At 37.3% G+C, this 15,602-nt stretch overlaps 1 protein-coding gene across 7 annotated transcripts in view; it reads left to right on the top strand.

Moving 5' to 3' along the window:
* Window positions 1–15,602, top strand: part of LOC106063651 (uncharacterized) — an 83,934-nt gene that overhangs the window by 6,407 nt on the left and 61,925 nt on the right. For 4 of the 7 annotated variants that reach the window (XM_013222078.2, XM_013222081.2, XM_013222077.2 and 1 more), the window contains exon 2: window positions 5,438–7,052. In XM_013222078.2, the coding sequence (XP_013077532.2) occupies window positions 5,582–7,052 (1,471 nt within the window). In that variant the 5' untranslated portion in view covers window positions 5,438–5,581. Of the gene's footprint in view, window positions 1–3,711; window positions 3,870–5,437; window positions 7,053–15,602 lie in introns of those variants that run through there. The other 3 variants (XM_013222080.2, XM_056015303.1, XM_056015302.1) reach the window with 2 other exon arrangements.

Below are 15,602 nucleotides of genomic sequence, written 5' to 3' on the forward strand. Positions count from 1 at the left end.
AGTCCTAGATCTGCCTGATTTTAAATAAATTAGGTAAGTGAGTACTAGATTTTTCAAGTTTTAAATAAATTAGGCAATCGAGTACTAGATCTTTCAAATTTTAAATAAATTACGCGAGTACTAGATCTGCCTGATTTTAAATAATTCGGCAAGTGAGAACTAGATCTTTCAAATGTTTAATAAATGAGGCAGGCGAGTACTAAATCTTTCAAATTTTAAAGAATTTAGCGAATACAAGCTCTTTCTGATTTTAAATAAATTAGGCAAGTGAATTCTAGATTTTTGTGCTTTTAAATAATTAGATGAGTATTAGATCTTTCTGATTTTAAAATAAATTAGGTAAGCGAGTACTAGATCTTTCAAATTGTAAATAAATTTGGCAAACTAATGCTAGATCTTTCAAATTGTAAATAAATTTGGCAAACTAATGCTAGATCTTTCAGATTGTAAATAAATTTGGCAAACTAATGCTAGATCTTTCAGATTGTAAATGAATTTGGCAAACTAATGCTAGATCTTTCAAATTGTAAATAAATTTGGCAAACTAATGCTAGATCTTTCAGATTTTAAATAAATTAGGCAAGTGAATACTAGCTCTATCATCTTTCAAACTAATTAGGAAAGAGAGTATTACATCTTTCTGATTTTTTAATTAATTTAGGCAAGTGAGTACATGTAGCGTACTTTGTCTTTATTATTTCAAATAAACTAGGCAAGTGAGCATTACATCTTTTTTTTTTAAAGATATTACAACTTGGTAGAATTTTATGGTTTATTCAAATTACACTTTTATTTACACTAGCACAGAAGACAAGAGTCTTAGATCTATCTGATTTGGAAAAAAATGCGCATGTGCTCTATATTGCCTGCGTACTTTAAATAAATTAGGCATGCTAGTTTTAGATCTTTCTCATTTAAAATAAATCTGGTACGCGAGTATTATGTGATTTCAAATAAACTACACGAACGAGTTTTGGAGTTCTCTGGTTCTAAATAAATTAGGCAAGCGAGTATAAGATCTTTCTGATTTTAAATAAATTTTAGGCAAGTCCCTAAGTATTAGATCTTTCTAATTTCAAATAAATTAGATAATCAAATATTAGATCGTTCTGCTTTTAATGGAGTTTTAGGTAGTCTTCCCCTTACAAACACACACTGTTGATATTGGATTAAAATATATATAAACATATGTGTAGTCTAGGACTTATACATTTCAGGTGATCGCTTTGACCAACTTCTATTTGTTATTCTTGTGGTGTCCGTGGTTACTTATCAGTTCGCTAATGGAGATTTGCATCAATGGAGGATGACTAGAAATAGCTGTATGGTGTATCCGGTGTAAAAAAATAGAAAATAGTGTTGCTCAATTTTTTTTTTAATTTGAAAAGGACTACAATTGTATCTTGTGCCAGTCTTTTATTTTTATAGTTTAGCACTGAGGACTACATTTAAAGTTCTTTCGCTTGTAACACAGATACTTTTTAGAAATTATGAAATTGATAATGGTGTTCGTTGAATATGTAGTAGAGGTGTTCGTTGAATGTGTAGTAGAGGTGTTCGTTGAATGTGTAGTAGAGGTGTTCGTTGAATGTGTAGTAGAGGTGTTCGTTGAATGTGTAGTAGAGGTGTTCGTTGAATGTGTAGTAGAGGTGTTGGTTGAATGTGTAGTAGAGGTGTCCGTTCAATGTGTAGTAGAGGTGTTCGTTGAATGTGTAGTAGAGGTGTTCGTTGAATGTGTAGTAGAGGTGTTCGTTGAATGTGTAGTAGAGGTGTTCGTTGAATGTGTAGTAGAGGTGTTCGTTGAATGTGTAGTAGAGGTGTTGGTTGAATGTGTAGTAGAGGTGTCCGTTCAATGTGTAGTAGAGGTGTTCGTTGAATGTGTAGTAGAGGTGTTGGTTGAATGTGTAGTAGAGGTGTCCGTTCAATGTGTAGTAGAGGTGTTCGTTGAATGTGTAGTAGAGGTGTTCATTCAATATGACGTCTGCTACGGTCTTTGAAATTGTTTACTGTATTTCCAAATCTCTCCTATTTTCGTAGTTTGGCCATCTTGCATGTTTCTTTCGATTTCCTTACATCCCTTCCACATTTCTCCCTATGGTTTATTTTCTATATTTTGTATTTTGTTGCTTTAAAAAATCTATAAATCTAAATCTAAACACAGCAGACGACTGGGAAATCATCAATAATGTTACTTTTAATAGATAAACCCTAGTCTATTTTTACAAAGCTTCTATCAACTCAATCTGTCGGTCTGTCTGTCTGGGTGGAATCTTTGACTCGTTGCTTCTCCCACTTTCCAATCTCGAATCAAGTAAATACTTTCCACAATTATTTATTATCGATGACAACACGTGAATCAATTAAAAATGTATCTATTAATTAATCAATTAGTCGTAATAATATAATTTTTCTTTATATATAAAATGTATCTTGCATAGAGAATTAGGTCGTTGCAGTTGCCTAAGACCGGTCCTGACTATGACTATTTTTCCTAGTCTAACTCTGTCTCTACTATGACTATTTTTCATAGTCTAACTCTGTCTCTATGACTATTTTTCATAGTCTAACTCTGTCTCTACTGTGACTATGTTTCCTGGTCTGTGTCTGTACTACGGAAATAGCAATAGGCTACACGAATTTCAGGTTTTTAATAAATTACGTAATTTTATTTTTTAGCTTTTCATTTTATGTGTTTTAAATTTCATTCGCCTAGTGTCTCCAATTATCCAAGGCCGGCCCTGCCATCCAGGGTTACTTCTGACGCTTGATGGAGATTCGCAGTAAATTAAAAATCAACGATTCTCGAGATATAGCACATATGTCTTTCAATGACCACCACCAGGTTTCGCAATATAGTATAGCTTGAGAGAGCTGTAACGTGGTTAAATAACTAGCAAGCTATTAGTCGCGGCGTTTATATTGTCATAAACAGTTATAGGCTATTCTTTTACATGATGTGTACAGATTTGATTTCGATTTTTTTTTCCTGACAAGTTCTATTCTGAGTAGTTTATAACTTTAGCACTACACCTTAGGAGAATACTTGATTTTAATTTCTCTACAGTAGACCTAAATGGTGCTATTATCAGTTGCTGATAATGAGACACCATCACCACAAATACACACCACTTATGAATAGAACGTATTGCTAGTCAGTGTTACAACATGTTTAGATTATCTCCCTGTTCCCATTATGTCCCTTTTGTCCTTTTATTTTCAGGTTGAAACTCATAAAACCCTATTTAAAAAAAAAAAAAATTGCTGATCAAATTTTGAAAAACGGTTACGGTTTCAATAGCCATTGACACTTTGGCCGTGTAGATAGCAGAATGGTTGCGGATAAGAATTCTTCCCGCTATCTATTAGAAGGATACACGTTAGTTCTGGCCCAAGCCGGGGAACATGGTGGGTAAAGTGATCCTTGTCTTAGTGTCCCCGCTGCCTTTGTTGACCCACTTGTGCGCAACACGGTTTTCAATTGTGCCTTAAAACTACCGAGATAAAACCCTGCATTCTGATTGGTTGGTAGCGAGTTTATCTTTACACACTCTACCTGTCTATCTGTCTCTTAGTTTGTCTCTCATTCTGTTTCTCCCTGTCTCTTTTCTCTCTCTCTCTCTCTCTCTCTCTCTCTCTCTCTCCCTCGCTCTCTTTAAAAAAAAAACAACTTTATTTAAAAATCTGATATCAATATTGTATTTCGGTCCTTTGGTTAAATCGTATTGTTGCGACACTTTTTGTTTCGTTCAGAAAAAGTAATAAAAAAGATTTCGCCCATCACTATTGGCTGTTTAACCTTGATAGGCGGGCCGAATCAGGCTCGCGGGACTGCTGGCATGACAACAGCCAGATCTAACGACAGCGACACGGTAGGATCAAATGCTCATCTAAACGCAATTGTTAACACCTGAACACGTTGTAAACACTTACACAGAGTAGAGGTGGAAGAAATCGTGAACCGACTTTAAAATTGATAGGTCACCTACTTTAAAAAAGCAGCTTGCTATTTAGATCTAAATTTTTAAAAATCAAACGCTCTATTTTTTTATATTTTGTTTTTAGACAGTGTCAGACTAAAAGTAAAAAAGTGGAAAAAATTTTCGTAAAATTGTTTTTCGATTATTTTTTTTTACCAGCTGACACTCTGCTTCAATTTAAATTAATGTAAATATTATTCACATCACCCATTCTTTAGTCTGTTGGGGCACCACACGAGATTTGTTGACCGTCTTCCTCCATTCCTCTCTCTTTTGCGTTGGATAGAACCTCTTTCAATGGCAGGACCGTCCATTCCTTTATGTTGTCTTCCTATTGATATCTCTGTCTGCCTCTTCTTTTTTTTTTTTGGTACTGGTCCTGAAGGAAGGTCTTTGCAAGCCACGAATACCTTGTAATAGATTTTTAGTTTACACTTTTCTTTTCTTTTACAATAGTTAGCAGGTCATCGTGGGGGTCCTATCTCTGTTATGACCCTACCTCCAATCTCTTCGTTTGTGATGCGGTCTTTAAATGTGATACCTAGGATCTTTTTGTAGTATCTCAATTCTCTTTCTCTGCCTAGAGTGATACCTAGGATCTTTTTGTAGTATCTCAATTCTCTTTCACTGCCTAGAGTGATACCTAGGATCTTTTTGTAGAATCTCAATTCTCTTTCACTGCCTAGAGTGATACCTAGGATCTTTTTGTAGTATCTCAATTCTCTTTCTCTGCCTAGAGTGATACCTAGGATCTTTTTGTAGTATCTCAATTCTCTTTCTCTGCCTAGAGTGATAGCTAGGATCTTTTTGTAGTATCTCAATTCTCTTTCTCTGCCTAGATCGAGGTACGAACGAGATGCACCAGACATAAGACAGTAAGAATTTGTCATTGTCGTAATGTCATTGTCGTAATGTCATTGTCGTAATGTCATTGTCGTAATGTCATTGTCGTAATGAGTCAGAAATATAGGAAATAGGTCACGATCACTTCAGTTTAAGTTTGAGCTGCGTGCCCTTAGCATACAGTCACAACATTAGCAAACGAAACACAACATTTCTTTTAACCCAAACGTTTGTTCGATTTTTTGTTTGTTCTGTTTTTGGTTTTTAATCATATGGTAAGATCACATGCAGGTTGCAAATAGGTTTGCGTAGTCCTGTGTAACACTGCACTCATCCTTAATCTTCGGAATCCAAGACTTGGACATTACATTACATATTATATTACACAATCACATAAGTAGTTATAAAAGCTCTAAAATTTATTCATTTAGATATAACCAGAAAAATTCACAAAATTTACTCCTTTAATTGAGAGTATACCACTACGAAGAAGTATACAAACACAGCAGCCGTCTGTGACATCTGTACTAGGAATAAGTTTTTCTATTACCCACTCTAGACCCACTAGCATTATAGTGCATGTATATTAATATTTAATACTATTTATTTATCCGCAGAGCAGAAAAGAAGAAAAAAACAACAACATCGATTATATGAAAACAACATAAAGCATTTATCTGTACAATAGTCTCTTTTGCTCTCCCTTGGTGAAGTTTATTTTTGCTTTGGAAGAAGTAAAGGCGCGCTCACACTGTCATTAGATGACGTCATCCATGTCACAAGGGGAGCATTGGAAGTCTCGCGCCATCGCCAGCTCATCTCCCACGCATCATATCATCGAGCGCCCCTCTGGCACTCCCAACTCAGCGCATGGGGCCTCGATGACGCCCCGGCATTCACCCTCGGCGCCTCAAAGTGTTAACTCGGCTTCATCCTCACCATGCTCCCCTTCGGAATCCGCCCCTCCCTGTTATCGGAGGGCGTCCCCTCATCAAGAGGGCTTGGTCGTGGTCAAAACGGAAGTGAGGGAGACCAAAAGCCCCGCATCATCATCACGTGACCAGGGCGCCACCATTCAGAGAGTTGTGCATTCGGAGTACGCTGCTCACCGGAAACACCTAGCCAGCTTCCATGACTCTGGGAGTAGGTCTGAGTTCCACGACCAGAAACCAATTCTGAAAGACTCTTACGGTGCGGATAGATTTCATACAGACGAATTGGGCCCACCTCCTCCGCAAGCCGTGGAGGTGTCCGCTGTGGGTCAGGATTACATCAACACAATAAATCCTTCTGTAGGCAATGTCCCAAAATCTGCGTATTCTTCAATTTTTAGGTTTCAACAAGCCACAGACGCTGGCTTAGAAGGAAAAAATACGCCCCCGTCATACTCAGAGCTTCATAGTCACGATCAACCCAGGCCTTCGCCCACTTCTAAGACTACGCCCCTCTCGTCTCACCTGACTCCATTAGGAAGTTCCTATTCGGTCACACAAGGAGGCAACACCCTTTTGAACCACCAGCTGACGCCATTGGGCCCACCGAACGCCTCGTCATCTCAAATACCAGCATCCTACAGACACCCCGCGCAATCGAGCCAGTTCGAATCCTTGCTGCTTCCCCAGGAGGACGTGGAGGTCTTCTTTGAAAGGCTTGACCGCCCTGGAGCTGCCTCAGCGTCGCACGATGGTGTGCGACAAGCCATGCCCGTTCAGCAGTACGCCGTAGGCGGTGACTCGGAAGGCACGAGCTACGCCAACTTGTCGAATTCCTCCCTCGGTGGGGGTCAATACTACCTGGCACCTAACCAGATGAGACGCATTTCTTACTCTACCAGCGGCGGGCACCAGCTGAACTCGTATCCTTCCCCCCTGTTCACTTCTCAAAGATCTAACGCCCACACTCCCACGGCTGCTGGATACAACAACGGTCATGCCCAGTCCCCGGTACCGTCCATGTGGGTGTCTCCCAACGAAAGCGTGTATGCTAACCTCAACCCACCTCTTTCAGACGCCATGAAGTACGAGTACTCCGGGCAGGAGGGGGCCAGCAGTGTCGTGTCAGTACCAAGGACAGAGTCCGTTCTGACTCTACAGCTGTCTAGGCAAGATAGTTACGGGGGGCGCCTTTTTAGTGGCGGTGGCGGAACTGGTGGAGGAGGTATAAGCGAGGCGTACATAAACCCAGAACTGCCCACATGGAGTTATACAGTCATGCCGGATCGAAGTCTGAAAGGTAAATAGCAAAATATGGAATAAATAAATAGACTCTATGTTAGTGTATGTAATAACAATTACTTTAATATTGTTACTCCACACAAATTACAGCATCCATCAGAAAACTTTATATTTACCATCTATACAAATCCATTTTGGAATATAACTTTAAAACAAGTAGACAAAGTTTAAAGATTATAATATCCATATAAACATATGTCAACTCATTATATTCAAAAGTCTTTTTGGACATTATATATATAAATGATTTTTTTCCCATTTAAAATTTAATCTAAACCCTTCATCTTACACACATTTGTTTGGCCCACCAGAAGTACTTTTGTCGCCACCCAGGGAGCAATGTAGAAAATTTTACTGCGATGTGTATAATTTGGACGACACACCTTCATAGCCATATAAATGTGTACATTTTAATCTAATCTGGTCAAGAACCAGATGAAAGTTTAAAGAATTAAGTCCGATTCTAGATACCTAAAATAATAGAGGAAAAAAAACCCCACTATATTTTGTTTTATTAAATTGATAGGGAAGGGGTATGGAAATAAATCATCGACTGAGAATTAAATATAGCTTCAACTTACTTATTCCAAAGCTTCTACCAACTCACTCTGTTTGTCCGTCTGGTACAGTTCTGTACACGTTATTTCTCTAACACTCATTTTGGAATCCAGTAGATCTTTACAATTATTTGTTGCACCTAACAAAACATTAACCAATCAAAAAAATGAACCAGCTAGTTATATACATTATTGTTTATTGATTTTTTTATGAAAAAAAAGGGAAATAAATGCTAGTAATTGAGAAATTTGGCTATGTGGAGCTGTTTCCCTTTTTATGTATTGTGCACGTTTTTATTTCTCTCACTTCCCATTTTTGAACATTGGCTTCAATTAGCCAGTCGATGTCAATACACGAACCAAAAACAAACAAACAAAACAAAACTATCTCATCACTTATTGGCAATTAATTAGTTTTTTTTTATAGAGAAAAAAAAGCTTACTCCTGGAGTATTGAGATACATGGTAATGATTTTGCAGTTCTTCTTCTTAGATAAGCTTTGTTTTTTTTTAAAAAATTGAAATTTGGTTTGTTATTATTTAAAAAAAATAAATTTGTGTGTCCATTGAACCGTCCCGATTGAACGTAAGCAACAATCTCATCAACAGAAACTCTACACTGCCAACTTGAAACGTTTGTCAAAATTTTGAATTTCAGTTTGTCTGTTTCTTCTGATCTTTTCGCATTCATGAGTTTTTCATGACTCCCTCCCCCTCCCCCCGACTGGTTTGACAAGCTCTCCAGGCCATTGGTGAGGACTCAGCAGGTTGAGAACCAATGATGAAACACACCAAGAGCTTCTCAACGTTGATATCTACAGTTCGAACCTTTTTTTTTTCGTTGACTTTGATGTGGATATGTTCGCCCCACTCCCACCCCTAAAAATAACTAGTTTGATTATTTGTAATTTTATTTTTGGTTGCTTCGTTTCCACTCGAAATTCCTAACATACCGACACGACACACTTAATAATGTTACGTGCTGTTATTATGAAACGTTGTCTTTGAGAAGAAAAAAAAAACAAGCAAAAAGAAAAACCAACACATCTTATCTAGGGGGTGAACTCCACATGTATTTCAATACTGTATGGTTTATTTCCCCTTTTCACAACCAGACAAAATAATTAACATGAATTAATTGACCGATTGGTTAATTTTCTATTTATTGTCATCGTTCGTTAGGTTCAAGAAATAATTGTCCAATGTTTCAACTTGTTCCGAGAATGGGTGTGGGAGAAATAACGTGTATAAATGTCTAAGGGGATAAAACCCCACATATTTAGGCCTATCTCTTTTTGATGTGGGATTTATTTCACTCTTCGGTATTAAACACATAATTAATTCAAGAAACCCGATTCTTTCTTTCCACAAGAAATAGCAAGATAATGTTTGAATGTAAATGAAAGAAATTAATTTTAAAAAAATTACCAAGAGCTATATTTCCTAGGGTTCGCTTTAGTAGTTAGGCCTAGGCTTAATTTGAACGTTGGTTTCATGAAACTAATGGAAGTGCCAGTATAGTCTTTCATTAATTTTGTTTGTAATTAGTGATCACACTGTCATATGACATTGACCAAAATGTCATAAATGTTCTGTCACGCTGACTTAAAATGTTCTGTCACGCTGACTTTAAATAATCTGTTACACTAACTTAAAATGTACTGTTACACTATCTTAAAATGTACTGTTACACTAACTTAAAATGTACTGTTACACTATCTTAAAATGTACTGTACATTATCTTAAAATGTACTGTTACATTAACTTAAAATGTACTGTTACATTATCTTAAAATGTACTGTTACATTATCTTAAAATGTACTGTTACACTAGCTTAGCTACCCTAGCTTAAAATGGACTGTTACACTAACTGAAAATGTACTGTTACACTATCTTAAAATGTACTGTTACACTAGCTTAAAATGGACCGTTACACTAACTTAAAATGTTTTGTTACACTGACTTTAAATGTCCTCAACCCACCATTGTTGTCAGTCTCACTTTTTGAACGTAATATATTGGTGGATACTATTTTCAGCTCTATACATTCTATCTAGATGTCTACTTTAGGGCGACATTTCGTTCTTCTAAAGAACTGTATAATATAGCCACGACATAGACCTAAGTGTCGAACCCAGCAAAACCAAAACACACACACACACACGCACACCGGCAGCATTACTTCACCAACTTGGCCCAAACCTTGACAACTCCACCAGGTCTAAACCTACCCTTCCATCCCCCTGCCTTCCGATATTTGAATCGCCGGGCCCCCGGACGCGAATGCCAGCGTTTCTGGGTAACCATGCATTAAAAGCTTTAAGGGCGCTCACCAAACAAACACGGGAAAGGAGGGGGGGGGGACCCAATGTTGGGGGGAGGGAGCGCTCGGTGGAGGCATTGGATTTTGTCGATATGACTTTACGTTGGAGGAAACGGTCTGTGAATAATAAATGAATATAAACAGAGGAATCAAAAAACGTTTTTTTTTTATATTTAATTTTGTGCCGTTGTTATAAATTACGCTTTTTAGAATTTTGGTTCCCTACGCAGGAACAGCGGTCCGTCTTAACACTAGGACAATAAGTCCATTAGAAACAGCTTTTAACGGGGTGCACCTTTCTATCTCTGGCATAGTGTACGTTCAATTGAAGCGAGATTTTTTTTAAAAAAAGAGGCAAACTTGAAATAGTTGTTGAGAAATATTCCTTTATTTTGGTTCTTTGTTACTTTAAGTCCAGTGCTTGCACAAGATTTCAGAAATTACTTTCAGAAATAATACAATAAAAACATCACCGAACTGACTTTCATGAACATGTAAATAAAATATAAAATGAAAAAAAAATACAAAATATAAAAACTATATATAAAAATAAAAGTATATAAAATATAAAAATAATGTAAATATAATGTAAATAAAATATGATAGAAGGGTCTGCAGGGCTATACCTGCCTCTATCAGAATCTAATTGCGTCTACTTGTGTCTACAAGGACCTAGTGGGCATATAACATTCTGCTTGATACTCCGAGAGTTTTAAAAAACTTATCTGGGTCTAGGTCTACTAAGTCGATATCAAATTGTTGGCCTCCTTCAGTCGTAGAACGCGTAGCACTATTTACAAAGCTTATATCAACTCTTTCTGTCTGTCTGTCTGGTAAAAAGTTTGTACACGTTATTTCTCGGACACCCAATCTCGGATTAAGCTAAAAATTTGCAAATTTATTTTTTTTACTTGACAAGACAAGAATCAATAAAAAGAAATTAACCAACTAGTCAATTATCTATTGGCATTTAATTATTCATCTCGTACAATGGAAAGAAATTGTACTCGACTGAAGTGGTGGTATAAGCTGAATTAGTCCCATTTATAGGTCGACGCTTTAAATTTGAAACAAATAATACAGAACTATACAATCTTCTATAGTCATAAGCACCTCACTAGCAGAGTGGTTATTATGTTGGCTTGAGGAGGCGTGAGCCATGAGTTAAATTTAGGTTGTTACCCATTTTTTATGTTTTAAAACGTATAAGCTTTAGTGTTTTTTTTTTAAATTATTTTTTAATGTTTTTTTTCTTGTTCAATGTGACTATAGCACCTAGATCTGATGAGACATTCCCGTACACAAATAACTAAATAATGTGATATTAGCTTTGGTGGTACATATACAAGCAATCTTCCGTTTGAAACGCTTTTCTTATAGAGCTGATACCAATGTTTTTTTCTCTGTCCATTGCTTTCTTCGTCCCCATGTCTCTCCTCCACATGGTGCTGTCTAGGGCCATGTCTTTCCAGTAGTCAACACCAATGTCCACTGCTTTTGTTTACATCCACATATCAGAGGTGGGTGGGGGGGGGGGAAGCAGTATTTCTAGATGCCCCCGTAGAGAATATGTTCGATCCACAAGGATTCTCAATAGTTCAATTTGGGGTTCACTATGTGTCTCATTTGATTTACTCGTGTCTACTGATGTCTACACAATTTTACTTGGATTAAAACAGAATAAAAGAAAAAAAAAGAATGTAATATTAGGTTACTGAACCTTGATGAAAACAACATGTTGATGTATTGAACAGTTGCTTTTTTTTTCATTTAAATGAATTTATAGTAGATATAGAAATATTTCAATTATCTTATAAAGAGTGTGATTCCAGTGTTATTATAAGACTACCTTTAAACAACATTTATATAATTCTAGAGAAAACGTTAAAGGGTCTTTACAACCAGCGTCGCTACTTTTAAACTGTGGCTTAAAACTACTGGTTCTCAAACTGGGCGTGCCATGGGATGAGTCATTGATTGGAGTTAGTTGAGAGAGAATTGAGCATCTTTACAAAGCTTACATCAACTCACTCTGTCTGTCTGGTTAAAGGTTAGTTCACGTCATTTCTCCCACACCCATTCTCGGATCAAGTTGAAACTTTGCACAATTAGCCATCGAGATAGACAAGACATTAATCAATAAAAAAAAAACAATTAGTCAATAATTTATTGGTAATTAATTATTTTTTTAATACCAGCAAGGGAAATTAATTATTCAGTATTCACGGATACGGGTAAATTTGTAGGTTCTCATGCCTTTAGATAATTGAACACTTAATTTCTCCATTACCCATTCTCGGATCTAGATGAGACTTTAAATAGTTATGTATTGTACCTAACAAAATATGAATCAATTAAAACATAAACAAATTAGTAAATTAATTATTGGTGTTCAGTTATTTGACATCGAATAAGGAAAACATCTTCTATATTATTAAGATATATACCTGTAAGTGCGGAGTTATTTCCCTAAGAAAAGCTTCTTTTTAAAAAAAAAATGAATTACTTATATTTTGCTTGTTTTTTCATCTTGTGATTTATTATCTGGTATTCAGTAGTAGGTGTAGTCTAATAGTGAAATTCAAGATATTTATGAAAAAAATTTGAGTTTATTTTGTGGTGTGAAGTATTTCCAGCTTTTATTCAAACTTTTAATTAAATGCACACATTTACCTTCAAGATAGATGGGATTCCCTGTCTGGAGCTACACAAAACCACACGCCCCAACAACGACCTTTTTATTTTGAGAACCCTCTTTCAGCTTGTGTCTTTCTGGTAACCACGTTCTTGGAAAACAATAGCCGCATGGGGTGGGACTTTGGGGGAGGGGGGGGAGGTACTTGGGGGCTTAGTGTGTTGACTAACATAATTTATAAGCCTAATTTCACTTCTTTGCAAGACATTTATACAAACATTATAAACTTGTGCTCTGGCCAGGGCGCTTTCTACTTGGCAAGCAGATGTAAATAAAAAACACAGACCAATAGAATTGCGGTCGAAACCTATGTAACACCACAAAGTCATAACACACACACACACTATCAGTCACACACACACACAAATGGAAAGAAAGTAAAAAAAACTAAAATCCTTTTGTTTCTCCGGTGTGTGTAAGTGTGTGTGTGACTGATAGTGTGTGTGTGTCAGCTGGTCTCTTTGCTCTGGTGTCTGTGCGTTTGTTTGTTTTCCTGTGTGTTGGGGCAGTAAAACCCTCCAGCAGCTGCGCTTGATTCCCTCCATACCGACGGCCACAGCAACGTACTCCAGACTCGATTTGTCCTCAAATTAACATTTTTTAAAAAAAAACGATCCCCAACTTTTATAATCCTCATACTCCCATTCTTTTCTGGAAAGTGACTTCAATCAAATGAAAATATCTGTCAAATTGTCCTAAAAGATTATAGCTAAGCTTGAATAGATTGGTCCTTTTTCATTGATCTCAAGTTGTGCATTTAAAAAGACCTACTTTGGATAGAGTAGAGAAGAGAAGAATACAGACTAAGAAAGATGCCCATGTCTGAAATATTACATGAAAGACGAACAAAAAAAGTTCTCCTTTCGGACCTAACGATCTATAGGACTAATGACATAGAGGTCATCTGTTTCGGAGGGCCCATGATTAACGAGGGTGTCATGTAGCCAGCACAACGACCAACCACCTTTACCTTTCCCCCAAAAAGTTGGGTACATATTAGAACTATGTGTACTCAGAGGCGCCCAAATATCCTGAAATTAAAAATCCCAGTCTTCACCAGGATTCTTACCCGGCACCCCTCGGTTAGGAAGCCAAACCACTCGGCCACCTCCGTATATGAACGACTGAGGTCGAAGCTAATTCGTGAATACCATACAACAGACATTATTATTATTATTATTATTATTATAGCTTTTATATTGCTCTACTTTCATGCTTATAGCATGCTCAGAGCGCTTTTGGTCCAAATCTCATTTGTGGGCCAGTGTGTGGGGGAGGGGGGGAAGGGGGTATCTAGGAGTTGGTTTTCCGTGCTGCCTCTGCTAAGAGTTTAATGAAATTAAATTGGATACGACAGGATCGCGAGAAGAAGAAAATGTTTGGAAAATAAACGTAATAAAGACATTGATAAGATTGGGGTATTGATACTAGTAAAAGTTGAGAAAAGGCTATTAGATCAGATTAACTCGTAAATAGTTTATAGTTGTAACCATTCAGAACACGTTTTATATCTGCTTTGATAATCCTTCAGTTGAAAAAGAATGGGTGCCAAAAATTTAACTTGAATGTAATTGTAAATCAGTTTTTTTTTTCTCTTCTGTTTATTCCGGTCCAAAGTCTGCTTTTAAAAAAAAAAATCCCCAGAACAGGCACTGAGCTTTTCATGTCAACATAGTCCCACTCATTAAGTCATAGAGGCATGGAATCTCTCAGACCAGTCAGTTTTACAATAGGTTTGTTCCAGGCATAGAGTTGAGTCCTTTCCCTAGCTTCCCCACCCCACCTCGCCTCTCTCTCGATGTCTTACCCCCCCCTCCCTTATTTCTTTCTTTCCAAGTCTTTCTTGTCATCCCACCCTCACCCCCCAGCCACCCCCACCATTACCCTATCCCTGTACAGCATAGAGCTTTCCTGCCTTTGTTTGCAGACATCTTGTAAATGTGTCACGGCTCAGGAGATTGACGAGCTTTTACGTGGTCAATAAAGTCAGCCCCCCCCCTCCCGTATACCACCCTACCCCTCAGCATGCACACACACACACTATTTGAACGTCATACACCTGGACCTTAAACCTCCGTAAATTCCACCTAAGTCTTGGAGCTGTACGCTGAAGGTCTCTCAGACTACAAAATCACAGCTAGACGTTGTCCCGAAAAAAAAAAAAAAAAAAAGAAACTACATGAGATGGCTCCAGGAGTCCAGGTACAGGGATCTTCCATAAAACATGGACAGATGGATATTGACAGGTCACATGATCAGCACGTGATTCGGGAAAAGTAGAAAGTTAATTACTCCGGTCATAACTGCAGATCAGAGTCATAAAAAAGGTTCAGTCATAAATTGGCCTCTGCGTACAGTGCTTAGAGTGCTTCTGCTCTATACTGCGAATAGGTTGTCTTAGGTTATGTGCTGCTCTTTCTCAAAGCAGTGCTGACGTCTGGCTTCAGAGTGCCTTCAGACGGTCATCAGACTACCCTTAAACTGCCTTTGGTTTGGCCCTGACTGCCCTCAGACTGTCTTTTTGGACTAATCAAAATTCCTACAATCAATCAATTGGTTATTTCTTTTCTTATAGGTGTTCTCCTTTTTTTTTTTTTTTTTTATGACAGAATTCACTGAGCCATATTTACAAACAATATCAGTCCATGACGCTATATTTACTATTAAGCTGATACTTATTCAGTTTAGTCAAAGACTATGGGGCGTCCTAAATATCCAGGGATTTCAAAATCCCAATCATCGAGATTTAAACCTGAGACCCCATGTCGCGTACCACTCAGCCACTCTCTGAATATAGTGTTTTATGTAGAATTGCTACTTTACTTGAGTTTTCTCCCCTGAAGCCTTTCTAAATTTAGTGATTTTACTAAAGGTGTTACTCTAGTCAAATGTGAATATTCGTTTGTTATGAATCTCACTGCTCTATGTTGTGTCTGCTCCAGTTTCTTAATGTTTTCTTGAATATAGGGGGTC

This window comes from Biomphalaria glabrata, chromosome 17 (genome assembly GCF_947242115.1).
Source record: "Biomphalaria glabrata chromosome 17, xgBioGlab47.1, whole genome shotgun sequence".
NCBI lineage: Eukaryota > Metazoa > Mollusca > Gastropoda > Planorbidae > Biomphalaria > Biomphalaria glabrata.